The following is a 27302-nucleotide window of genomic DNA, read 5'->3' on the forward strand; positions in this document are numbered from 1 at the left end:
GCAGGTCATGAGGCTGTTGCCCTTGCAAGCCCAAACAACAGGTTATACTCAACTTTCGTTTGAGAAGAATCTCCTAAGTCATGACTTGAAGACTACACAGCTCTGAGGACTTTCCCCCACCCTTCGTGTGACAGCACTGGGGGCATGACCAGTCAATCACTAAGCTTCAGTGCTGTTACATAAGAAGCAGATGAGGAGAAAGTCTGTCAGCAAAGGTCCCGCACCGCGAATGCTCAGGGAAGAACAAACACGCGCATGCGCAGTACACGTCCTGCCCACGGAATGACGCGCCAACGGGCGCACCGGAAGTGACGCGCATATGGCGCAGAAAGACGCGCCAAATGGCGCACCGGAAATGATGTGCTTGATAGATTCCATGCCCTATTTAAACCCAGCTCACATGGCCCTTAGTTGCTGGTTTGTCTTTCCAGCTTATGTGTGTTCCTTGAATCCTGTTTTGCCTGGTCCTGTATACTTCTGAACTTCCTGGATTTTGACTCGTTTCTGTTTTGCCGACCATCCCCGCTTGCTGCCTGCCTTTTTGACCTCGGACTGTTTTCTGGATTTTTCTTCTGCCTGCTCCATTCTGTACTGCATCGAATCTCCTGGCTATTTGACCCCGGCTTGTTGTGACTACGAATACCGGATTTCCCCAAAGCACTCGTGCCACTCCCTGCCTGGCCTTTGTCCCCAACATCAAAGGCCACAAGACACGAGGTGCAAGAGAAGCCTCCTCAACCTTCGGTCTCCATACTAGGTACGTGATAAAGTCACATGTTCCCCTATAACCGGAAGTACAAGGTATTTTTTGTTGCTCCCACTGGCTGAACGATCCTGCAGAGGAGCAAAGTGAAGGTGAGTATGTGCTGATACAGTGGTGGCCATCAAAGTTTGGCTCTGCTTTGCCAAATAAAAGATTACCATTAGGGGTTAAGACAAAACAATTACACAAAAGCCAAGCATATGCATGGCACAATCGTCACCTGCATAAGATGATGGTATTGGGAATACCGCAACCCCTGTGCAGACCTACTTTACTCAAAAGTATTTTTAAAAAGCAGAGGGGACAGTTATTAAAACCTTGCGACTTTGATTATTGCTTTATAAGATATATTGAAAGAAAAAAAAACAACTTCTGCTTTTTAATTCTATCTATTCACTTTTATTGTAACAACCAGATAAAACGTTCTCACTGCAGCTTCCCAGCATGCACATTTTAGACAAAAGTCTTTCATAAACATAAATTAAACCATTTTCCAAGGATACAAAAATATTTATAGAGTGCTAACAGTGTATGCAGTGCTGTAGAGGGTTCGTAAGAAAGGCGAGTGAGCGTGACGCCTACATTAAGAGTAGACAAGGGCTGGGTTGTATACATCCATCCAGCTGCTGGTGAACTACAGCTTCCAGCATATCCTTCCAGCATCTGGAGAATCCTAGTATAGACAGCACATCCAGCAGGACACTGTTTCTTAGCAGTAACCAAGAACTATTATACACAGCTTAGCCAAGGTCCCTTTTCAGCAAAAGGAGCCCAGGGGTGTAGAATTTGAAGGGAATCATATTTTAAATCATTCTTTTCTAAGGTAGGTGGATGTGATTGGATTCATGTAAATAATCTTGAGGTGTCATTGTTCATCTTCTTTATAGCTTTTAAATAAAATGAACATGTGGAAGCCATATTTTGCTCATTGGATATGTATGCTGTGCTCCCAGTTTTGTAATGCAGCACAGTGATTTTTCTTTATCCCTACTCTCATCTCAGTTTACAATAATGGACTAAGCTCTGTTAATAGATGTTCACTAAAAGCCACTTAGTAGGGGCCTGTCCTGTCTTTTTTTTGAACAGCAAGATGACTACTGCTGATAAAAAGAAGGCCGTAGGCACAAGCATCTACAAGTAGGCAATAAATATATGAAACATCAAGTAAAATGTGAAAAAATCTACTTGAAAAAAAGTCAAGTTTATAATAAGATCTCTAAATGGGTTCTGATCTAAAACAAAAGTTTGGTTTGCTTTTACCACACAAGAAGGAGTAGGGTCACATGACCAACAACAGCTATAGGCACTGATGATAGAGTATTTCCATTTTTAATGAAGGGTTTGCTGATGTCAGCCCTCCACTGTACTTCTGCTATGACTTCAAGTCACATGATCCAGATTTAAAAAGCTGATTAATAGCCTGGCTACCCCCGCCTGTGTGATTAATGTGGACCCAACTTTAGTTGATACCCTTTCAGTTAACACCACCTTTCCGACCCATTTGATATTGTAAGGCAGGACATGAACTAATCAGCTTTGTTATCTTGTTTTCTTTAGTGAGCTCTAGACAGAATAAGGTCAGATTGGCATGTATAATCTGATTTTATTTTTGACCAGCTTCTTGCCCAAACAGGAATGCTGCATTTCCATGAACACTCCTGTGTATGGCAATGGAGAATGGAAGAGGAACTGCACACAGATACTCCGCCAAGATAAACGGTGAACAGCACCTTTAAGCTTACCATAGCCATATGTAATCAACCAATTATTTTACTATGGAAAACTACACATTCTATGCTGAAAAAACATCCACAGATCGGCAAACAAAAATGTTTTCCCAGGACTTAACATGAACCTGAAGGGCACAGCAACAAGCTAAGGGCTTGTCTAATGGGCTTTTGTTTACTCTAGGTGGGTTTTGCTTGCTCATAGAGTACAAGTCTATGGGAATGCAAAACCTGCTTGAAGGAGGGCAAAAGGACATCAGCTGCAGGTAAATGCACCTGTAAATGAACTAAAAAGCATCTCAATCTAATGCCATCTACACAAGCCCAAAGCCTGTTGACACAGGCCCCAACTTAACTTCTGTCCTCCCCAGCTGCACACTTACCTTTGCTCCGATTAGCTTGCAGAAACCCTATGTAAAGTCTAGGTAGTGACTTGGAGTTTAGTTTCTCCCCACCCCCATGTGACGTGTGGGGTTTTTTAGTGGCAAATTGCAGAACACCAGTGTTGTCACATAGGGGAGTGAGTCAAATGCTCCTCTGTCCTGGCAGCAAAACAGAAAAGAGGAACAAAGGAAAGGCAGGAGGGTAGCTTTGCTTTAGCTCTCATGGGCAAAACACTGGTTCGCATAAAGAATCATGAAATTCTGTGAATGGTTAAACTGGGAAAAGCTTTTGAAGCTATGCAATCCTAAAGTTGGCCATAGACCATTATCTCACCAAGAACAAGTGGTGGGACCTCTGCCTGTCCTTAACAGCATCATTGTCCCACTTGGATCCTTTACTACATTGCCACATCACCAGGAACTGCCACATCGATTCCCCTGATTGGTGACTGTAGCACCCACATGTTGACATATATAGATAAAGAAAAAGAGAAGCAGTCCAAACATGCTCAGATCCTTTTACTGTAGAAAAGAACTGTACTGAGTGTTATCGCAGTTGGATGTTCTGGTCATCACCTTATGCTACATGGGCTCCTCACACGTGATGTTTGCCTCTGGCACACCACTTGTAACAATCAAACTGTGTATGGTGACCCTTAGGGCTTATTAAAATGTTCAGCCCACAAGAAAAATCTGAAATTGCCCTTTGGGCATACTGGCTTCTTCAGAGCGTGTACAGGCCTAACAGAAAAATAGGTGTAATAAATACTATATACAAAGTTCCAACTTCACTATCCTGCCTTACAATATCAATTTTGTTTGCAAAAGGCTGGAATCATGCTTTAACCCACCAGCTGTGATCAACATAGTGCATGTTGTACTAATAAAACACATCCTTCAAATCTTCCTCAGATTTGGACATTTTTGACACATGTCCTTGAAGGTCCATCAAATGTTCAATGAAGCAAAAAAAAAATGAAAAAAAAAGCAGAATCCATTTTGTCCTATCCATGGAACATGTGACGTTGGCCGCTTGTCACTGGCCGGTCTGTGCTGTAATATTACCAGTGATGCTCAGCGTTGGACAGTGTACAAGTCCTATATAGAAATTAATACCAACATTTCATCATTTTTTTTTGTCCAAAAAGTTTTAGGCTGTACTTTGCAAAATAGTTTTATTTACAGTTTATTTACAAGTTTTTATCCTCCTCCAGTTTGTATATAGTCCGTGTCAGGAAGAAAGGACGTGTGCCAACACCGTACGTTGCTTAAACTTAAAAGGAGGAAAATATATATTTATGTATATAATATTTAAAGGTTTTTTTATATATGCCAACAATGTGTCTCTGATGAATTATGAACATATGGCACAGAGGATGTACAGATTGCACTTCCTTAGCAAACCTGTGGAAAAAAAAAAAAAAGTTGAGTTGATCTTTTGACCATACAAATGGAAAATATCACATTTATGATTTTACGGGTATCTATACCCAAGACCTTTTTTTTTTAGTGTTGGATAAAATTAAGAAAGTTTAGAACCCTTGTCAGGTTTTACTACTATCCAGGGATCAATTTGAAAGGTTTGCCCCGGTTTCTATTCTGGAGACAGGCAGTGAGGGAAAATCTGCACCTGGGAAACAGACAATAAAAAGCAAAAAAACCTCCAGCCCCAAAAAAACAGTTTTAGTTTTGGACAAGCTGGTGAGTATATTATTGCTCTTCTACAGACATAGGGAAAATATTTTCTTACTTCCTGCATGATCACAGAGACAGGATATATCCAAAAGCTTCTCAAAGAGGGCACAGAAAGTAATAAAAAAATGTTTTTTTTTTAAATAGAGCGGGAAAGGGGTGGAGCCTCTGTCAGGATTTTACTGCTGGACAGGAGGTCCAAACCAAAATTGACACAGACAGTGGTTCTACCATTTCCCTACTCTATGCAAATCTAAAGTTTTGCCTAGAACTGGCCTACAAGTCTTCCAAATACATTTTGGTGTGCCCCGGAGCATTACGCACTCCAATTTTCTAAAAAAAAAAACTTTTATCTTCTCTTTCCTGTTAATCCTGTTGGCAACAACTCCAAGGTGACAACAACTCCATGGTGGCAACAACTCCAAGGTGGCAACACTAGATGCAGGCAGATTCAGCAAGCTTTCACAGTGCTTTGGCTCAGGACCTCAGCCAGTTTTTATAGTATATTATATAGTATATTCTGTGTTGTGGGAATCCCTAATGATGGGGCTAGAATCCAGGGGACACAATGAGCTGCACAAAATATTTAGACTTCAGTCCACATAAGACTGATAACTAAAATATATTTTTTTAATGGCCTTGACCTTTAGTGAAAAAATTCTAGGTAACTAAAACAAAAGAGGTTACAGAAGAATTTTAGAAGGTTGGTGAGACAACATGATTGATCTAAATCCCATCTCAGAGTATGCACTCACTTTCTGGTCAGGCAGCATGGGGCTACTCTGAAGTGGGTTGCTCTGAAGACTGTTTAAGTGTCCATTCAGTAAACCGGAAGGCCGGTCATGTTCACAGAAGATGGTGCCATTGACGTAGTGAAATCTGTCTCCTGGCACGAGTCTGTTCCTGCATGTGGCACATGTGAAACACTGAGGAGGGAAAAACATGGGAAAAATTAACTGAATGTTTACAGATATACAAATATGAACATCAGTGGAAAATGTATTAAGAAATGGAAAGCTGCAGTCATAAATTCCAGTCTATTTATGAGGACTAGGAAACAATCGCTGATAATAGCAATGGCTCATTAAATTACAGTCGGGACTTGACTTTAGAGTGAATTTGTCTTTCCCCATACAGAAATACATATTCTTCTGGCTTCCTATAGCAATAGGATTATCACTTTCATTCTAATTTTGAAAATGTAAGCAAGAACATAATTGGCTGCTACAACAAACGTTCCTACAGTCACTTATACAAACACATGTCACTTTACTAGAGCGACTGAACCACCTCTACTGATTGTAGTCTTACCTTCAGGTGGTATACACTGCCCTGTGCCCTCATCACCATTTCACTGGCTGGGATGGACTGTCCACATGCACTGCATGCCCCGCTGCTCCCAAATAACCTGCGAGAGAAAACAGGTGGCTCATTAGTTGACGTGAAACCAAACAGAAAAAAAAACCCACTTTAAAATACCCCAGACAGCCATTTTGGTTTTCTAGCAATCTTTCGCAAAATAACTTCTAGATGTCAAATGATTTATCAACAATATCATATTATATACCACTATATAAACAGCAAGTTATTTCCAAGCATCTCCAGGTCTCTTAGGTTCAACTATGGTCAATTTCTAGGCATTTTCCAAACAAAAGTGTTATGCAATTTAAATGAACGGCAATACATATCAATTATGTGTTATCATTTTAACAACAGGAGCATACAGAAGTTTGAGTACATGTACAATTAGTCAGGAATGCCTGCCCTGAGGAACCCTATGAAATTTTGTATCAGTGGATGCCATGGGAGGTAATTGTTGACACATGTTACAAAAAAGGCCTTCTTCAACCTCACTAAAATCATGGGCATCAAGCTTTACTTCTACAGGAAAGGTTGAAAACTAAGTCCTCCATAGCAGAAGCCATTTTTGTGAACCAAACATACTTAGTTCTAACATTTTCTGGTTGGAATGTGAAAACTTAGTTGTGAACAGATATTGCTGCAACACAAGGACATTGTAATCAGATCCATAAACCCCCCTACAAGGAAGCATAGTAGCTTCACATCTTGATGGGGGTAACACACATATGGCCATACAATTATGTTATCTAGACATCTAGATGAAAATGAACAGATAAGGAATGTGTGACTACAGACCCCCTGCCAGACTGATCATTGTGTGTAAGGTTTCACAATCCAATTTTTTGGACAATCACCATCTATGAGGCCAGTGCCAGGGGCATCTACTTCCTGCATAAACATCCACTTTAGGCTAAAACAATCAAGAAGGGCCTGGAGCAAATAAGACAAAAGGACATGTGTAAGGACCACATGACAGGATTGAAGGGGTGACAGCAGGGATCTCAAGTCTCCCTGATGTTCAGGGAGTCTCCCTCTTTTGGACAGCAGCTCCCTAGGTAGCTCTAGGTTTAAGAAATAGAAAATAAAAGTCCCATTACCGGACTGGTGCTATTGGTCTCAGGTAGGAGGGGCCTTCTGAGATGACTGGCAGAGAGGAGCAAGGCTAGTGGCATTCTCAGGATGATCAGCAACAGAAAAGCTTCCCACCCTCCCACTGTGTAATTTTATTCTACTTGTAATTTATTGGGTTTTTTAAGTCTGTCATGGCATTTAGTGTCTGGTTTCAGGATCACCGAAGGTGTAATTAGTGTAAAAGTGAATTGGGACCCTTTCTAAGGTATGGCATCCCATTTTAGTGTGGTCCAGTTGTTAAGACGCAGCATCAATGTATGGATGTGTATTCTGCCATAGCTCCTGTAATTGTCCCTGAGGGTTCGGTTTTCCTTATTACAAGTGGTAAAGGGGCAGGGGGGATATGGTCTAATGGTAATAGTGGTGGGTTCCCTTTGAAATACCCTTATGCATTTTTTGGAGAATCATCCCTAATAAGAAAGCTCTTTAGGCTCTTCTGAACACCATGTCACATCTATGGCTCTCCGTGGTTTAAAAAGGAAAGCCCTAGCAGGCCTCGTGGGACTTAAGGCTGCTGTCAATTGAAGTACTGGTGATACAGGAGCTCCAGGACCTGTAAGAGTACAGGGGGGGGGGGGGGCGGGCTGCACCACTCAAGTGCCAACTATGAATACCTTTAGTTCTGTTATACATGACAAGATTGCCAGGGGGGCAGAAGGTCAGAAGCCAGTTTCTCCACATTAATAAGGTATCCTCCTTACATCATAGGAGGGAAGATGTTGTTTCAAGATGTAGCACGTCATTACTTTGTACCCTCAAGATGTATTTTTAGTTCATGGGGCCTATTTATTGAAGAATAATTGGTTTAGCAAGCATTAGCTGATGAACACTTATTGTGTCATTCACCATAATTATGAAGCACATTATACATTTTTATCAATGAATCACCCACTGACTACAGCAAGGGTTTTGCTTACGTTTTCTTATTGAATCTACAAACTATCACTCCCCCCCCCCAATCAACACATGGACAATTCTGCAATTCCGCACTAAAGATAATTCAGCACTGGGAAATGGTGGTGTGGTGTTCTGAAAGTATTGAAGCCGTTCACATTTTATATAGAGCATTTGATTATTTTGGTTTTCAGTTTTGTTTGATTGATTTCTGTTAACCTTTTGACATTAGAAGTGATTGGATAAATGACACTGCGTTATCGATAAAATGTCACACTAAACCACATGTTAGACATCCAACCAATTAAAACAGTTGTATGGTGTGGTCTATCGCATATTATGTGTCTACAGCCAGCATTAGTTCTAAAATACTTTTCGTTTTCCATCCACACAAATTTTGCAACTCACCTCATTTGTACAGGGTGAATTCTCCTAGAGTCACCTTATGTTATTAATAGCCCCTATGTTGTCCTCCGTGATTTCTAGTTTGCCTTTCAAACACTTGCAAAGCCAGCACCCCCTCTCGTTAATAATCTGTTTGCGAGTCATCATGTAGGTGACGAGACTTTAGAAGTAGATGAATATTGATTGATGCTGCTTGATTACACTGCACACTTAATCCCCAGCCCTTGCTGCCCTGTAGCACTAACTCTAATTAATTGGAAAGACCCGCACACTATGAAGAGTTTATCCCAGGAGGATCGTAAATACCAAATTCCGAGGGAAAGATGAGTAGCAAAATCATTTCCAGTGTAATTATAGGAGAAGCTCACTTTTGGTCCATTAGGGGTTAAACCTGGCAAGGCAGGTCTTAAATCTTTGGGACGATGACAAATAAATCATTAACCCTTTTGTGACTGAGATCTACGTAAGTTAGGCTGTATTTTTCACATTCAGGTTGGACATTCATATCTTGACTTTAGTAACTGTTCAATGTCCTCTTGGGTATAGTCCCACCTTCTTGCTATGGATCCTGAATATCTCTGCTTCCAACTTGTGATCACTCACTTAGTTGCTGTTATTTTATAAAGGGAAATGTTTCATACACATGGTCGCTGTACCAATGGTGGACCATAAGCCACCAGTATGAAGGTGGTCTGATTAAATATGAGCTTTCGAGTCTGTTCATCTAAAAAAAAATATATAGGTACTTTTCATATTTGTATGTATCCAACTTGAGGATACAACATGTTTCCTGTACATGAATGTTTTCGGACAGATACATGCTGCACCCTTTTGCCCAATCCTTGTTTCCTTCCCTGTCATATGAGAACCACAGAGGCTGTCACTGCTGACCTCTCCGTGAAAATACAATGGGGGGGAAATTTATCAAAACTGGAGCAGACAAATTCTGGAGCAGTTGCCCATGGCAACCAACCAGCTTTTCTTCAGTTTGTTCAGGTAAGATTTGAAAATGAGAGAGAGAAGCTGAATGGTTGCACTCCAAATCCGCTCCAGATTTTCTCTGCTCCAGTTTTGATCAATTCCCCCCAATGTTGCTTGGCCATCATGTTGACCCTCTGCCTTTAATACTAACTCTGGCCATACAACATCAGAATTTCATTTGAAAAATGTGTTTTCGGAACGTTCATTTGATTTTCTTATAGTTAATAGGGTCAAATCTACAATTGTTTTCACCCACAGTGACGAACAAAATATAAAGGAGCAGGATAGAAATGTTTGCGGACAATCAAAAATCTAACACTGAATGTGGATTTTGTTAATTTTAAAATTGAATATTAAAACCAAAATAAATTTCGCCTGAGCGCTTGTACAAAAATCTACCAAGGTATGGCCAACTTTACGGACCCAGAAATAATTTACTGTAAGGAACATTTGTTTTTTTGCAGACATCCTTAATCACATACATATTCCAAGTCAACAACTCGCAATCTATTAATGATAAAGCATCAGCAAGGCAGCCGAGCAAACAGCATTTAAGAAAGTGGTCAGTAATGGCAGTCCCTATTATAATCTCTTGCAACAGCTTGACTTTAAAGGATCCAAGTATGCATGCTTGCTGTGGGTGTCCAAAATCAGAACGATGCAAGAGACTAGTGGTCACAAAGGGCAGAACCAAGAGGACTTACAATGGGATATCTACACATCTTTGTTCAAACTGCTTCCCACCTGGAACCTGCAATGTCACCCTCAACTCTGCTGACCCACTACAAAATTCTTGTTACCTTGAAATGATGAAAATATTCTGTCTTATAGTGTTCAGTGTGCTAGTTATTGCTTACAAAGATCTGCCTATGTTGAACCCCCACTCAGCCCAATCACCAAATAACTCATATTAGAGGTGAATTGAGTGGACTTGTGCTGTAATCCTAGCATTAGCAAATCACAGGCTGCCATCTTCTTCTCCAGACTTTGTCATCCATGTAAACCTGCATCTGCCCACTGCAAATATATCTCCATGTTATATATACGTACTACCCCCACAAGCGAGGTCGAGACACCCTTTAGCAAACACGGGCAAGAGAAAGTGGCTTGAAATTTACACAGCAGCATTCTCCACCTCCCTTCGTATCACTTTAAGGAAATAGGAAAAAAAAGTAGTCTATTAAATGAGCTTCTGCCTTTATTAAATGTTTTCCCTCCGTCTCCTTGAAAATCTCGTCTGAATCGGCCGTGTAATTGATGTGAGTTTGCCTTTAATATCCTGTTCCATGGCTCTTTGACACAATCCTAGAGCAGCCGCCAAACTGCCGTCCAATCTAATAAAGAGGCCCCCGTAATGAATTTTCGATCTTAATTTAAACAGTAATTTAAGCGGGGAAGGCGGGGGGGCTGGACAAGAAAGCCCTGTTATTTCTTCCAATTGAAATGTGTCTTTCAGAGAGAAGAAGAAGTGAGAAGGGGGGAAGGGGGAAGGATGAGAATAGGACAGTGCTGGTCCGCGGAACTCAATCTGTAGACCGCTCACACCAGTGCCTCGTCACGGGGGTAGAGTCAAGTTAATTAGCTTGATCGCCGTTTGTCGCTTATGCTGTTATGGAACAGTGTCAGTCTCTCACAAGTGTCAACGCGTTGTCAATACACAAAGCGGCCAGTTGATAATACCACATTTCAGATTGGGTCTTTATTTCAGAAGACAAATTAACAGAGAATTCTAGACCTCTGGCTTGGAATTGACAGTTGTAACCGAGCCATCGTTGCATACATTGCACTACTCAAATGTTCTTGTTTGCATAAAAGAGCAAAGAGGTGGCAGACACCTCCAGTGCCTTCCTTATCTTGGAGAAAACAGCTGTGATCTGCTTGAAGAAAATCCAATTCAATTGATCAACTCAATATACATGAGCGCTTGGCAAAGTGTTTTATTATCTGCGCTATGCTTAAATGACCACAGACAGCAGAGTCTGTCAGCGGTAACATTATAGACCTTGTTTAGTGCATTGACTCTAGGGGTCTCCTGCAATGGAGCAAGATATAAATGTGGGAATGATAGCTATGATTGATGGTTGTTTTTAGTGGTGATAAAGGCACTATGTTAGAGCACACGAGAATGGCACCACTACATTTTTCACCCGCGAAATTATGTGAAAAGACATTTACAATGAAATGATTAGAGAATTTGAGAATCTAATTATCACATCTGAAAAGGTAAACCCGAGTAACTTAAATAGACCCTGTTGCCAGACCATTCATGCCAACAAAAATCTTCCCATAAGATTATATGCATGTTATTTACCTGTAAAATCCTCCCTTGTGTAGACATGCAAAAGTACCAAGACTACTGCTGGGTGCCTTAATCTTGTAAATAATGTTGGCAGCCCCAGCAGATTCAGAGCGGTCACTCAAGTGACACTCTATACCATTCCCCTTCTCTCCTTCCCTGGCAGATACATAAAAGTTGATGCAGGGAAATAAGGAGAGGGGCGGAGGAGCTGGGCCAGCATAATGAGTAACTAGAAACTCCCAGATGTGGAGAGGGCTATGATGTTTTAAAAGGGAGAGGGCAGTGCTTGGAAATTGACTCTCCTGTAGTAGTCAAAGTTTCTAGCAGGTTCAAATGCACATTGAAGAAGAAAAAGAAAAAATGATGTAAAGGAAAAAACACTGCAAGTAAACATTCAAAACACTTTATTTTTCTGTGTTTTACCTGTAATTTCTGTTAAGTTGCTGACTGGGTCACTTTAACCCAAACAAACCCTAACTTTAAATCTCCAATTAACCCCTTAAAAGCTGAACTGGTGGCCGTCAGAGTGAGGATATTAAGTAGCTGGAAAAAGTACTCGGGAGGGGGGGGCGGTTTAAATGTAAATATTGCAGCAGGGCTATCTATGCTGCCACTGGATGGATTTCCCCTTACTTCCTGTACCAGTGACACTGTCCAGCTGGATCACAGATAGCATTAAAAACCTGAAGTTACCGTTCGTCCCACTCTACTTCGAAGAACAGAACTGTAAATGTGTCAAGAAACCCTAAGCAAATTCGGGTAAACTCTGTATTGCTATTCCCCTATAAACCCAAGCCTGACCCACTTGTGACACCTGTCTAATGCTTCCACATCCCCACTATACTGACCCAGTGTAGGTCTTGTAGGCAACTGTCAATGTCCTGTTATATGCAGCAAGTCCCAGATGCCAACAGTCGACTGCCGGGCTACTCAGGCAGCAGGATCCAGTCAGTGCCTCCACTTTACAAACAGCAGTGGTGAACAAGCGGAAGAGAATAGTCAGTTTTGAGACAAGGATGGAGACAACAACTGGGTGCAGAAAATCATTTCAGGTTTAAAGGGGGTTTAGGCTTGTGGAACAGCAACCCAAAAGTGAAAGAGGTTATCTGACAGATGTCTGCTTCAAGATTAAGGAGTAGATCTTTTTAATGTCTGATTGTTTTCTCACATCTACAAGATGTGGACCAGGGTGTCAATAACATGGAAGAAAGTCTGTCATCCACTTCTCCTTTAAAAAAGGCCTACATGTTTGACTACAAAACCTGTACACATGCCCCCTACACAAAACTACTGACCGGTGGTGGTCTTCTCCCTCAACCTCCTACCAATTGGTTATCTAACATGAGTCACAAAGCATTTGAAGGCCACTTTCTCTTGAAGTACCCTAGTTGTTTTCCAAAATGGAGCGGCGTAGTCTTGTAAATCACTTGGAAACAAATGGGTTCAAGAAATAAAGGTGGGCAATGCTAGAAAATAACAATATACTCCAAGAGGAAGTATCCTCACGGCTGCTTCCAAGAGCTGATCTACAGGGGTGGGTGACTGAAGAAGCCATGGACACCAGACAGACTGATTAAGTACAGGAAATGAAAGACTTTGAGGAAGAGCTATCCTTTAAGCATTCTGCTACATTTTGCTCAACCTTGCGGCTTCCCTGCACAGTTATAGAAGTTGCCCTGGAATCAGGGCTTGGCAGGAAAGGAAGATTCTATGCCCAGCCTTGCACACAAGGGGTTAATACAGCTAGCTTCAGGGAGAGGAGGAGATGGTAATTTTGGAGGTTTTTCGAGCCCTCCTGGTGAGGAACGGAATTGAACTTAATAGAAAATAACAGCGGCTTAATTGATGCCATATGTTTCAATAACGCCAACAAGTAACTTCACCTGCCAAAGAGCTGGGGAGGAGGGGGTTGTTTCAGAATTAATATCCAAAGACCCTTTTGTGTTGATGTGACCAAGCTAGGAGTGCAGCATTTTGAATGAACTATACAGGGTTTAATACAGCAGTACAGTACAAATTATTTCACACAAGCATGGATGCACCACTATAAACAGTGGTGGTGTGACTGTACCAAAGAACAAGCCTATGCACTGAACACAAAACCCAATATACTTACCCCATCAGACCTTAAGCAGCACCTAAAGTGTTAGTATATGAGATAAACAATAGGTAGTGGCAGAGCAAGCACCAGAAGCTGCCATATCATTTACAGTATAGTGAAATCAGTGAAATCCTAGAACCATTAAAGCTCATTGAAAGGGATCATTCAGTAATATTCACACCCAAATCTTTAGTTTTCTACATATACAGGAAGATCTACATAAATATTTGCATAGATAGTTTTCACAGGACAATAAATATAGATCGGCACACCCAAAACTTTGCTTGAGGGTTGAAGGCAGAGTGCAGGAGAGGCAATGAATGCAATAGGCAAAGAAAGCCTTATGAGTAATAGTACCAGGATTTCAAGTACAGAGCACTTTGTACCGCGTACAATAAAGAACTCCAGAGCTGCTAGATCTATCTCTTTACAGCTATATCTTAGCTGGCTGAAGCATACAGTCACAACTGGTACTTTCTAGCCTCGGAGTAAATTATGTGGTTCCTCATTAGTTCCACATGAAATCCTAGGATTGATCTGAAAATAGATTTGTAATTATATTCTGCCAGGGGTTTAAAGGGCCATATAAAGTTGAACACCACTGCAGCTGCTGTACAATAAGTTCCAGTTTGCCTGCAGGATAAAAAAAAAACCTGGAACTTAAAGCAGAACTCCAGGCCAATAACACGTTGGTCCATATTTAAAGAACTTCCCATAATCTCATGCACACCAGAATTATGCTGTGAATGGGTGTGCCGGTGTTCTATCGAAAGCTCCAACTCATCGGCATCTCATTTCGATAGAACACCGGCACTGGAAGTCAATGAGATTCTAATGTGAAGGAGACCCGTGTTAATCAAACATTCTTTGCGGCACTGGAAGCTTGAGGTATTAAGGCAGATTACATATGTGAGAGAACACTGGATGGATCCCAATGTGGTGGTACTAATGCATAGTCCTAATGGGGTGAATGTGGAGCAGGCCACTGCAGGCTGACTTTATAGTGTAGAAGGGGTGAAGGAAATCACAAGAGTGACTGAACTCAACTAAATATGCCAACATGCATAAATGTTCACATTTTGACTGTGCAGTGAGAGGTTTGGCTGGGGTTATAGCTGCGCTCACCCAAAACCTAAAAAAAACCTAGGGAAAGCTGCAAACTAGTAGTGGTAGTGAAAGTAGATCACATTGAGATGGCAATGTGAGACCCCCCAATCTGTGTCCTCTAGAAGCTGGCTGAATTATGTGATTGTTCCATGCAACACTTCCAACACACATACATACGTACGGTACGTACAGGCTGATCACATCACATGTTTTTTTTCCACTGTCATTTGGAAGGGCACATTATGCAATGTTTTTTATACCAACAGATCAATTTTTCCTGCATCTGTCCCCACTGGGAAGAGTTTCCCTCCGGGCAGAACAGGAAGTCCCAGTGACAACCATTGCGAACCTCTTCCTAAAATACTAAGTGCCTGCTTGTCATGCCAGTTCATCAGGTTTACTGCATTGAATGCAAGTGTTAAAAAAATTAAAACCTCCATAATTCCCACAATACAGGTTTCCCTAAAGGGATAATATAATTTTTTTTTTCTGTTTGCATACTTTTTGTTTCATAAAACAAAAATTAATAGCTCGCCATAGAATAAAAATGTAAAAAAAGAGATTATTTACATCTTTAAATCATGGTGGGTAGCCAATACATTTACAAGCAATGCCCGCTTCACAATTTACTGCATTAATGGGAACATACGGTAAAAAATATTAGTTCTTGTTCACATCATGTCTGTTGAGCTGCTTTTTCCGTATAGTGTGAACAGGGAAGATTGTTTTCCATCTGCCTTATTCACTCCATACACGTGTGGTGGTGTGCACAAAAACCCAGGTCAGCAGACATGGTGTAAACAAGCCCTAGAACAAACTAGCAGCTTTAGCAGCCAGCTATCCAGAGCTCACCTATAGTACCTATGCAAATACCAACATACTATTTTGTAGAGCTCCTCGCTTACCTTGTGGCAATGCAGGTTGGCCAATAGGTAACAGGCACCGAGCATTGCTAAATGTAGGTGGGGCAGATGTGCCCATTCTACACAAGTGGAATTACTTCAGGAGAGCCAAAAAGAAAGCTGCCAATGAACTGCATTTCTTTTTCCTCACACGTTGGCTTTAGTGACTTACTTTCCAGTATAGTCAGAATTGCAATTTCTGTATCTTTTGTATACCTCTAAAATGTCTGGATAATATAGTCTCAATAGTAAAGGACTGGCCCAGTATGACATCAATAAATGAAGCCTCTCTTTCTAAAGGCAAAAAGAAAAGGTCAGAACAATGCACAGCCATTTACTGACTTGAGGTATTCATTCCTGTTTTAAAACTGCAGCACGCTACAGTTTTGGTCCTGCATGTATGTACCTATTTACACTGATAGCCAAGGGGAAGCAGATTACAATGCAGAATCAATGTGCAGTCTTAATTTTGTTTTCAACAGAAAAACAACCTAAAACAGAAAAGCATGTCAATTGCAGAGTCCTTAATTTCTTCACTGTTTATATATTTTTTTTAACTTCATGTGTAGTCAACAATGTATACACTCCATTGTATGCAGTGGCATACAGCAGTCTGCAATAAAATGCAGAATGTTTGCATTGTATCCCAGCACACCACCCACTGTGGTGTGAACAGGACACATAGAAAACAATTGTTTTCTATGTGTCCAAAACTGACCTGTGTTGATCCTACGCAATACAGCATAGGATCAACACAGGTTGATCTGACCGTGTGTGTGAACGTGTCCTTGAAGCATAACAAAAACATATTCCAAAACACATAATTGATTAGGATCTGTTATCTCTGAAACTGTTCCTTTTTCACTCACCGGATATAGTCGTTTCTGCACAGGATCATCCCGCTTTTTGTGTAACATGAAGTGCCAATTTCCCCCAGCTGAGCCTGGCAGCAGGAACACTTCAGGCACCGAGTGTGCCAATAACGATCCATGGAATACAGAAGGAACCTGTCGGCAATTTTCCCCCCACAGCCGGCGCAGGCTTTGGGAGGGGAAGTATTACTGGTGACCGACGTGGTGCTTTCTGATGTCCGGTTATTCACCATTCCTGATTCTGCAAAAGAACAAAAAAAAGAGGGGAACATGATTAAATGCGGTTCCCCAAACCTGTGCGGCCGAGCTGCTCCGCGGCTGTAATTCTCCTGTTACAGTTTACACGGAAGCATAAGTGATTGAAAGAAGCACTTTGCTCAAGCACCAGAAAATAGCTTATTATACAGATATCCCCTGAGAGCACAGCTAATCACCCTTGTAGCAGCTTCCACAACCCACTCCAAGCAACTTGTACTGCCTGGAGCGGCAAACCTCTAGCATGTAACCCATTACAATGTACTGCTGCCATCTTGCCAAGAGGCTGCGGTATGACTGTATCAAGGCCTACATGGCTGTACAAGAGATGGCAGGAGGGCCACACTTTAAAGGATAGTTCTAATGGATAAAAGAGGATAATATATTAAAATAAGGGGTTGTTTGAGAAGCCTCTCTTCGTTTATTTTCCTAGCAATAAGAGAAACAAGCAGTGTAGACACCCTGAGAAATTTTGTGTTTGTGTCCACACCTCCATTTGTTTTTTTAAAAACGGACAGTTCAGGTTAGAGTGGCTTAAGACAGTTATATATTTCCAAGAGAACAATGGAAAGGAAGATATCTGCCTGACTTTGGGTGGGAGAAGGGATGAATACCAACTTAGGATATTCTCCCCGTTGGGGAGACTTCCCATCACTTTCTCTCCTGGTCTGCTGTAGTCAGTGTTTGCAGTGAGAAGCTGCGAGGAGAAATTGTCTATAAGGACACACAGTAAGACAACGTAATGGAGGTACTAACTCTTCCCTATCCCAAACAAAAATGCTTATGACTGAAGCTTCAGTTTAAAGACAGTCTATATTATAAATGCAGTGCATGCCACTTTTAAAATACAACAAGCATCATCTTGGAATATGCAAAAAGGTGAACAGTCAAGTAAGGAATACTAGGGCATTAGTCACTTGGTCTCTCTCATTAAGAAGGGGTTCACTGTTCAGGTAAAGGTGCTGCCTGGTCTGTCATGACTGAAAGTCTCTCTGGCAGATCAAAAGGTCTTCTGGTCATATGGCTTGGGGCCAAAGGGAGCCCAAGTTCTGTAGGTCCTGTTTTATTGGACTTCCCTACTAAGAAGCTGTGCATAGAGTACTGCATATGCTTCCCCTGGGATTTGTGTCCCTCAAATTTATGAATATGGGTCTACCTTCTAATGGGCCAAGAAGAAACAGTTGACAAGTTTGGCATATTAACCTTTATGAAGTCCTAAACACCAGCAAAAGAATAAAAAAGCTTTGAAGTAGGTCTTGAGCCAAAGGGTTTCTTTTAGTTGTGTAACGTGTAGAAAATGGCTAAAAACCATGTCAGGTTCTGTTTCCCACTGGAAAGATATCCCTTAACTTCCTGTCCCAGAGACGCATCAGGAAGTAAAAGGAAACCTCTGTTAAGTGAGAGGAAATTCTAAGATTGCTAAGCATTTCCTCATTGTCCCCATAGGTAGCACAGCCAATGCCCTCGTTTACCTGTATAAATACTGAGGGGGGGTGTCATACTTTGAGACCTGTCATATGAAAACAGATCACTTGAATTGCGCAATTCACAGCAATCTGCCACCAGATTCCAACTGTTCCCAGTTTCAGGGGTCCCAATAATTGAAGATGGGGTTAACCTCTTTAAGTGGAGTATCAATGTGCACCCCATATTTTTATCTGTTTTCTATCAATAGCTGAGGGAATCTTCTGAGACTGCTCAGTGTATGATTAGGATGGATTCCATTGGAAATGTCCTAGCGATAAGTTGTCATGTAGCCCCGATTGCTACACTCTGCTACACCATACTTCAGGTCATACATAAGACTCCATCGTTTTGAAGCTTAGCATCTGATTGGTGATATCTGAACAATTGTGCCACAGTCACCATTTAGGTATTCAAGCAGCCGCAGAATACAATAGCCGGCAGCAGGATAGGGGAATTAGTGTGAATGGAGGATTTGAGTGCTTCTCTATTGTTCAGAAAAAACTAGACGTGTATGGGCAGTTTAAGATATACAGAGCTATTCACTAAAGGGGGAAGAGTTTGGAGAAGTGAACAATCTAGGACAACATAGCTGAACTGGAAAGTGAACTGAATTGGAGAATTTTTCCAAATCAGCTATTTTGGCCTAGATTGTTCTCCTGCCTTCTCCAAACTTTTCACCCTTTAGTGAATAGCCCTGATAGTGATCGTTACCAGGAGCTGAAAATAATGATCGTTCCTGCAAATAATATGTGCGCTGTAGCCTTGTGGATTATGAGGACCTTGATTGTAAAGGAGCATTGTAATATGAACAGCTGCCAATTATCCAACCAAATGGCAATTATAACCAAATAATTGCCATGTGAGTCCGGCCTCTAATTAGTCAGGAATCCTTTACATCAGTGTTTTATTTGTGTGCTGCACTTGCGCTATTCTTCAGGGCGCTAAAAGGAGTGTGCAGTCCAAGTTAAAGGAAGCCTGTTGTGACACAGATAACGGAGTCTGCCTTCGCTAAACTTCTTTTGTAAAATGCCCAGCCATTTCGTTTTAATGAGCATCACACTAATCAAGTATGGTGATCAAGAGTTTTTGCTTCCCTTGCTACCTGCTTGTTCCAAGTAGGGCAGCCAAACAAATAGCATTGTCAGGAGGGTCAACAGTAGCATATTTCCTTTGAGAGGTTCCCGGTCATATATATATATGCCTCTGTACATGGATGGAATTCTCTTCTTTTGACTGTTTAGTTGGAAACGCATTTAATCAATCCAAAAATGTAATTACCATTTCTTCCCTTCAACGAGGTAAAAAGCATTTTGTGTAATATAACACTTACATAGCATATCACTGCACTTCCCAGGGCAGCCACAGGGTGCTGCCAAACTTCTGAACCAAGCTAGCATGTACACATGTATTTATGGGCCCTTTCAGGGCTTCTGTAGGTTGTCCAGGGCCAATTATCACGTAATTCTTAGTGGCCAATCCCCACGTTACAGAGTCGCCCTTCAAAATGGCCAAGCTTAAGGTAGATTTGCAGCATCAGGAAAGGCATTCAGATTGAAGATTGTCTCCTTTACACGAATTAAACAGATTGTCGCTGTTCTCCTGCCTGGTAATCCTCGGCCAGATGTGATAACTCCCTAATTTAGCCATGGCTTACGGCCTGTTACCCAAGATGTGTGTCCCTGTGCAACGCCAACGGACCTTAGCTGTAAATCGTACTTTTTCCACAAGCTAATAGTAGGCTTTAAACCTTTTATAGTGGGCTCCAAACAGGGCAGGGTGTTTTGGGCGATGGTTGCTATGGGGCAGGCCGACAAGTGGTTAAAAGCAATTGACACCAAAAAGGTTTTAAAAAGGTTTGCTCCGACTTCGCAAAAAGATAGCTCAGTGACAACAGATGGGTTAATAAGTTGAGACCAGTTAGTAGGAGTTAAGAATCGAGGATTTTCTAGTGTATAACATGCCAAATAAGGGGTCAGGGAAACCTTGGGCATTGGTACTTGGAAACTACCCAGAAGATGTACTATTGTTGTACAGCAAGGTCATGGCACCATGTTAAGTACTCTGGAGGTACCAGGGATGGGAGAAAAGTGATTAGTCAGGAGTCCATCCCTGTCTACCACTAGCCACTGGTGTCAAGTCAAGACATAACTCAATCCCCAGTTTGACAGTTATCCCTGACTATGGACTGTTATCCGACCTACTACAGTTATCATGCTTTGTTTACATTGTTGCCAATTCTTATTTTATTGTGTATATAGTGCAGACAAATACTACAACATTTCATGTAGACATTTACATCAATATTTGCCCTGTGGCAAAAAAAAAAAGTTTCCAATTCTACGTTTTTGTTTTTAGATGGGAGAAAAAAAAAAAGCTGCATCCGGAGGAAATCCACACAAACAGAGAGAACATACAAACCCCATGCAGATTCTGTTAATGGTAGGGCTTGAAATCAGGAGCCCATCGCTGACACCAGCTTATGAAGTTTAAGGCTCCATACATTATAAAGGCTTGCAGTTTGCTTCTTTAATGAAATAAGCCTGTTTACCTGGCTCAATTACTCACCAGCAATGACTTTTCCCTTATTGACGGGTCTGATGTTTCAATCAAACAAGCAAACCCTCAGGGCAGGTTCACGCCATTTTCTGGACCAGATCTGGTCCAGAAAATGGTGTGAACCTGCCCGCAGTTCCAGTGCATCCCAGACCAGACAAAATGAGACATGCAGTATTTTTCTGGTCTGGTCTGGGACCGACTGCGCTGGTGGGAACAGAGGCCAGAAATAGCATAGGGATGCATTAGAATGCATTTTGGGTCCCGAAACAGTCTGGTGTGGTCTGGAGATGATCTGGATGTGGTGTGAATGGGCCCTTAAAGCAAGCAGCTCTGCTGAGCCCTCTTTCTTTTAAAAAAACCCTAGTACTCTGGGTATCCCTTGTCATGCATGGAATTTGTGTGTGTGTGTGTAATGTATATATATATATTTTATATAAAAATAAATAAAAATAAATAAAACTGACACAAAAACAAATATAATTTCCCTTTTATCAGATATCAGTTGCAGGCATAGTCTTCCTCATCCAGTCCCCAACGTTACCAGCCAGACACGATGTTGGTGCTGTAGAGGACTCCCCAACAATTGGACATAGTTAGACCTGTCCATACATTGTTCTAACCTGAAAACATTTTCAAACTTGTCACCGTAACAGCTCAGCTCACATTACACTCATCTGATTTTGTGCTCCTACAAATCTGTCTGAATCGATCACGTCGTATAAACATTTGTGCCCACAAACCTTTGGTAGGAAGAGCGGTTTCACAATTTTGCAATGTATGCATATTGTATGTTTGTGTCTGCCTGTAAACTGACCAATCTCCAATTTTGAAATACAAAGGATAGATGGTCCTGGTAGTAATGTACTCATGATAACATCCTGATTTGGATGACTATGATTCATCCAAATCAGGTTCCTTTTTACGGAATAAATGGAGTGATCCTTTTTGGGCGATATCATTTTAGCATGCTGGAAAGCATTATAGTTATGCGGGGGTCTTTTATTGCTCATAAAAGCTCACTGTAATTCCTGACTGCCCAATTATCGCTAGCTGGGCTCGGATTGTTGCACTGCTGAGGAAATTCAGGCTTCAAGATCTGTTAAAATGGTCACAAGTTACAATCTGATTGTACAATCTCCATTAGCCTGATCAACAGCTGCAGAGGGCAAAGCCTACCAGTTATGAACCGAACCGGTCCTTTCTGGCGCTTTTTCTTCTACATACGAACCGATAATTTGGTTAACGCTAAATAGTTGTTTGCAAATTGCAAATCAAAGAAGAACATACAATTGGGTTGTGATACATATGGCCAACTTTAGGCTGCTCAACAACCAACTGATTACACTCCAACAGCTATTGGTACATAAACAGCCACTCTGTATGGGCTTAGTGTCCCCAACAGCTTTTGTAGGCTGTGACATTTCATACATATAGTTGTATGGTTATTTCACAGCTCTGCTTTTCTTACTAAGTTCTAAAAAACTCCCAGAAGCCATTGTGAATGTCTTCATTGGTCCAAACCAACCACAATAATGTTACATGGAGTTAACCGGGCCATTCTGCAAAAGCCAAAAATAGCTTTGCCTTGTTCCCTCAACTAGACATGAACACAGGTTGGCCAAGTGTCCTCATTAAAACAGATGTTGGTAAACATATTGCCAGCACCTATTAATAAAATGGGGCAAAATGGTCACCTCTATGCCAGATGTGTACAAAGGTTTACAAAGATGGTGCAAAATTGTTCCTCAACTAAAGTATTTTATTTTAATTTCTTTCCTTTTCAATAGTCCATTAAGAGCGGTTAAACATGACTTAGATCCAAATCATGTTTTGCATTTTTTTAGACAGACCATTGAGAACTGGTATACATTAGATCCATAACTGTTTTTTAATCTTTTGTAGACAGACAATTGAAAACTGTTATATTAGATTCATAACTGTTCTGCATTTTTTGGAAATAGACCATTGAGAACTGTTATTTATTAGATCCATAATAGTTTTTGCATTTTTGTAGACAGACCATCGGGAACTGTTATATATTACATCCATAATTATTTTTATTTTTTTAGTTTTTTAGATAGACAATTGAGAACCGTTATATATTAGATCCATAGCGATTTTTGAATTTTGGTAGACAAACAGAGGACTGTTATATATTACACCCATAATTGTTTTTGCATGTTTTTTTCTTACATAGACCATCGAGAACTGTTATATATTATATCCGTAATTGTTTTTGCATCTTTACTGCTTGTTAACTAGGTAGGACAGCACTTAGCAAATTTACAAACTCACAACAGCTAAAGGCGTATTCCATAAAGCAGGGATCGATGTACAAAAAGGCAATAACATATAGCAACCAGACTGTATTTCTGGTTGCCAGTGCTGATTGGCTGCTAAGGGGTACTAGTAATAAATTGCACATCACTGTCTTATAGAAGGCAATTTGTGAAAGAAGGCTCGATTTTCTCATTTCAGACACAGTGTACTTTATAAGTATATACTCAGCATGTTGGACACAAAGCAATGAAAGGATTTAAACATTTAATATTTTTTTTATGTCACCAAAATTATTTCTAATCACACCGAGTGCAGACTGGAAGGCTATGTTGCATTTAAATGAAAGGGTCCCCCATCCCCCTGGTGTATCGGGTCTCTTACACTCACCATTTAAATGCCAAATTCCTTGCAGTTACCCCGGGTGCCTATGGCAAATTCCCCTCTTTGCCCTTTTATTGAAGCACCCAAGTCCTGTATCAATATAGATCGCCTTGTAACAATCATACTGGTTAGCCCTGGCTTCTACAAAAACAGTGTTCCAGTTGCAGATGTACTGGGCACCTCTGACTGCCGGCATGCCAAGAGTTAAACACTTAGGGATTTCGGTACAATTGCCCCATTATCTCCTTGTTTCTCAGCCTGCGTGAAACAGTTGCAGCTGCTTGTGAAACACAAGAAGGGATGTATAGATTCCCATTCCTGGCAGGAGAAGCTAGACTCTTCTCCCAGCTCCCTCAATCTTTCGAAATAATTACAAGCTTCAGGTACAACAGTTAGCATGTTTACAGCGCCAGCTCTGTGGTCACTTTACCTCTCAAGTGGCGCTGCCTGTAAAAGGCTCGGGATGACCCCAAATGTGTCAGTTGCTATAAAAACGTCATAATTTTTTATAATGTTTACCTATACATACAAAGCAACAAAGTTTTTTCTTAATGTATGCCACAATAACCGCGCCAGCAAACGCACAGCAACTTCATCAGTAAAATGACGCCAATGTTTTTATTTTCTCTAGGTAAAAAAGAAATGGTTGGATAATTTCCAGCATCCTGGAAAATGATTCCAGTCAACAGCAGTTTATTTACTGCATGTGCATGCTCATTGCTGAGTGACTCTATGTGCTCACTGTTGGATTATTGTTATCAATGATGACTATTTACTAGGCAGAAGGGGCAATATTATAGCAATTTCACCACTTTCAAGCAGCTTTGATGGAGAATGAATCACGCCAGCACCAGTTTATATATTTAGGAGGTAGAAGTGTTGCTGTTTAGTTATTTTTGTCATCGAAACCTGCTAGAAAAACGCGGTGGCCCCAGACCGTGCAAGTGGTGCTCCAATTCACACTACTTTCAGATATCAGACGTGCGTTATAGACTGCGCATGGCGACAGTTTGTGTTTGCAAACGTTCTGGAGCATCTTTTCTGTAAGTGAGCCCCAATCTTTCCTTTTCTATAGAGAAAAGGTAAAAGGGCATCCCACTGGACAGGCAAATGTTTCACCGCACCATCACTCCCAGAGGAAACCTATGGCCAACCTAAGGAGCTTATTCAATGAGCTGGTGGCATGAGCAAAGATGAGCAGTAACCAACAGCAACCAAAGTGCATTAGACAGAACAATGGATGATACATTGGTTACTGCATCTTGTTTTCTTTACCTATTAAAGTGTTTACTGGTTTACTGATTCTTTGCTTGCAAACAGAGTGGAATGTACTAACAATACAATATTGCTCTTTTTCTGTATTAAAGTGTTTACTGTTTTACTGATTCTTTGCTTGCAAGCAGTGGAATGTACTAACAATACAACATTGCTCTTTTTCTTTAATAAAGTGTTTACTGTTTTACTGATTATTTGCTTGCAAGCAGAGTGCAATGTACTAACAATACAGCATTGCTATTTTTCTCTATTAAAGTGTTTCCAATTTTACTAATACAACATGCATCTCCTTATCTATTGGAACCATCAGCCTGCATCCACACCCTGCTTCATTCAGTCTTTTGGAGGTCTATGACAAAGTTAGGACAAAAACCTCGGAATGCAACTCTGTTTAGAAATCTTTAAATCCAGTTTATCTCTACCCTCTAGATCTATATATAGACGGCACTCATGCGCCACACAGCATACAGGACCTGCCAACTTTGTGTATTTTAGGTCACAAGCTGCACGTTGTCACCCTACACATTGCCAGTGTACACAACCATAAATACAATATGAAACATCATCCTCACAGGGATACATTGCAAATGAGTCCCTATACGGGCCAGCTGTGAAAGCTTACAAAGTCAGCAGCTACAAGTCTTTAATATTTCGTAAAAAGTGCCCAACTGAATGCACAAAGCTAATGAGTGAGCCTGGGCGATCCTTACCTGGGAGTTGATCCTTCTTTTCTCACGAAGTGTCAGTTAGATCCACTAGATCCCAAAGGCTTCTTGCACTGACAAGATTCGACAGTCCCAGCACACACAGACACACAGACAGGCTCTTAGGCTCCAGCAGCACAAGAACTCTTCTACAAGGGAACATCCACTGAACGCAGCTGCCTGCGAGCTTCTGTCTATATAACTAGCACGTGACGTCACCAGCAGCCCCAGTGAGCTGCCAATCCAGCTGCAGAGGGGACGTGGCCAGTGTCAAAAAGATAGATGGACATTTAAATAGTTAAAGGGCCTCTTTCCTGCCCTCATCAGGCTCCTTGTGTAATATTTCTAGAGCAATCACCCTCTGCTGCTGCTGCTTCTTCATCCTCCTCTTCCTCTCCATCATTTCTATTATCATAATAATAATTATATTGTCACATGAAATGAATGAGTGCTATCACTGCCAGCTGACTATAACACTCCCTATTACACAATCATTACTTGTAATATTGCATGGTATTGTGTATATATATATATTATTATTTTTTTACTATGTGCGCATTAGTATTCATAGGATTCTGGGTGTCTGTTATGAATGCATTATTAGTATTATGACTCTAGCAGCTAAAAACGATTGCGCCTTAAATATTGCTAATGAGAATTTTCTGGTATTATCATTAGCACATGCTAAGAACAATTTACAACACTATCAGCCCTGTAGTGCTATGTCATTTTTATACAAATTATATTTCTTTTTTTCAGGATTTTCAAATCAACCCGTTCATTTGCTAATCAGTATAAAAATTAATATTGTTATAAGGACGGAGAAGGTAGTAAATGACTTTGTGATACCGTATAACATTTTATGGGTATTTATTTTTTTATTACTTTTATTTTTTTTAGGTTATTTTATTAATTTCCATTTTTTTTCTCTTCTTTATGGTTTACAATATAATATGTTCGTTGGCAATAAAATAATGTAATACTTAAATAAGTTTAAAAAAAAAATGTAAAACATAATTTATGGCAATATAAACAACAAATGCAGTAACCTAATGTTTGTGGGTAATATTGTTTTTTTTACAAATGTTTATATTTTGGTTTTAATAAGGAAGGATATTTTTTTAATTGTATTTACATTTGTTGATTTAGTGCATGCATGTATCTATTACCATACAGGGTTAAAATCCTGTTTTAAAAAGAGTCGTACAAGCGTAACAATTTTTTAAGAGTTGCAAATTAGGTCTTTTGATCCAAAGCTTTCTACTTCCAGAAAACAAAAGAGGAGCCCAAATTTTACTACCGTGAGGTAATGTGCTATCAGATGGTGCCTTGCCTCTAAATTTAGTTCTATGGCTGAAAAGTTTTGGCAGTAGGGTGAGACCAGAGTTTCTCTACCTGCAGTAGTTGTACTTTGAAGGATTCTTTGGGCAGGTTCAGTGGATAGTTCTGTCTGTTAAAGCAGAATTCTGGCTGAAACATTTTGTGTTTGTGTTAGCTAACCTGTAGAAAGTTTAGAAGCCCCTGGTAGGTTTTTCTTGCTGTCTGTAATCGATTTGGGGGGAATTTGCCCTCATTCCCTGTCCCAGTGACCACACAGAAAATGATGGTGGTTCTAATGCCTCCCCACTATGTCCACAGCTAAGATATTCATTTTGGCTGAAATGGGGCTTTGAATTGAACCTGGAATAACAATTTGAAGTTTTCAATAGAATTTATTACAGGCATTTCTATAGCGCTGATAATGTTCACAGCACTTTACATATTG

The 27302-nt window shown here is 40.7% G+C and overlaps 1 protein-coding gene across 1 annotated transcript; it reads right to left on the minus strand.

The window, feature by feature from the left end:
* Nucleotides 1–4002: 4002 nt before the first annotated feature.
* Nucleotides 4003–25674, minus strand: LOC108789361 (LIM domain transcription factor LMO4-A). Its single transcript, XM_018559344.1, has 5 exons — nucleotides 25544–25674; nucleotides 16617–16860; nucleotides 5877–5973; nucleotides 5321–5491; nucleotides 4003–4277 (listed from the first exon to the last, which is right to left on the minus strand). The coding sequence occupies exons 2-5, from the start codon at nucleotides 16850–16852 to the stop codon at nucleotides 4269–4271; spliced, it is 513 nt and encodes a 170-aa protein (XP_018414846.1). The 5' UTR covers nucleotides 16853–16860; nucleotides 25544–25674; the 3' UTR covers nucleotides 4003–4268.
* Between the last annotated feature and the right edge of the window lie 1628 nt (nucleotides 25675–27302).

The sequence above is a fragment of the Nanorana parkeri genome, unplaced genomic scaffold (genome assembly GCF_000935625.1).
Source record: "Nanorana parkeri isolate BGI_ZX_2015 unplaced genomic scaffold, ASM93562v1 scaffold389, whole genome shotgun sequence".
NCBI lineage: Eukaryota > Metazoa > Chordata > Amphibia > Anura > Dicroglossidae > Nanorana > Nanorana parkeri.

Coding starts and splice junctions, on each gene's coding strand:
- LOC108789361 (XM_018559344.1), bottom strand. CDS start 16,852: ATGGTGAATAACCGGACATCAGAAAGCACCACGTCGGTCACCAGTAAT. Junction 5,974..16,616: donor TGCAGAAACGACTATATCCG/GTGAGTGAAAAA, acceptor TTTCTCTCGCAG/GTTATTTGGGAGCAGCGGGG. Junction 5,492..5,876: donor GCAGTGTATACCACCTGAAG/GTAAGACTACAA, acceptor TTCCCTCCTCAG/TGTTTCACATGTGCCACATG.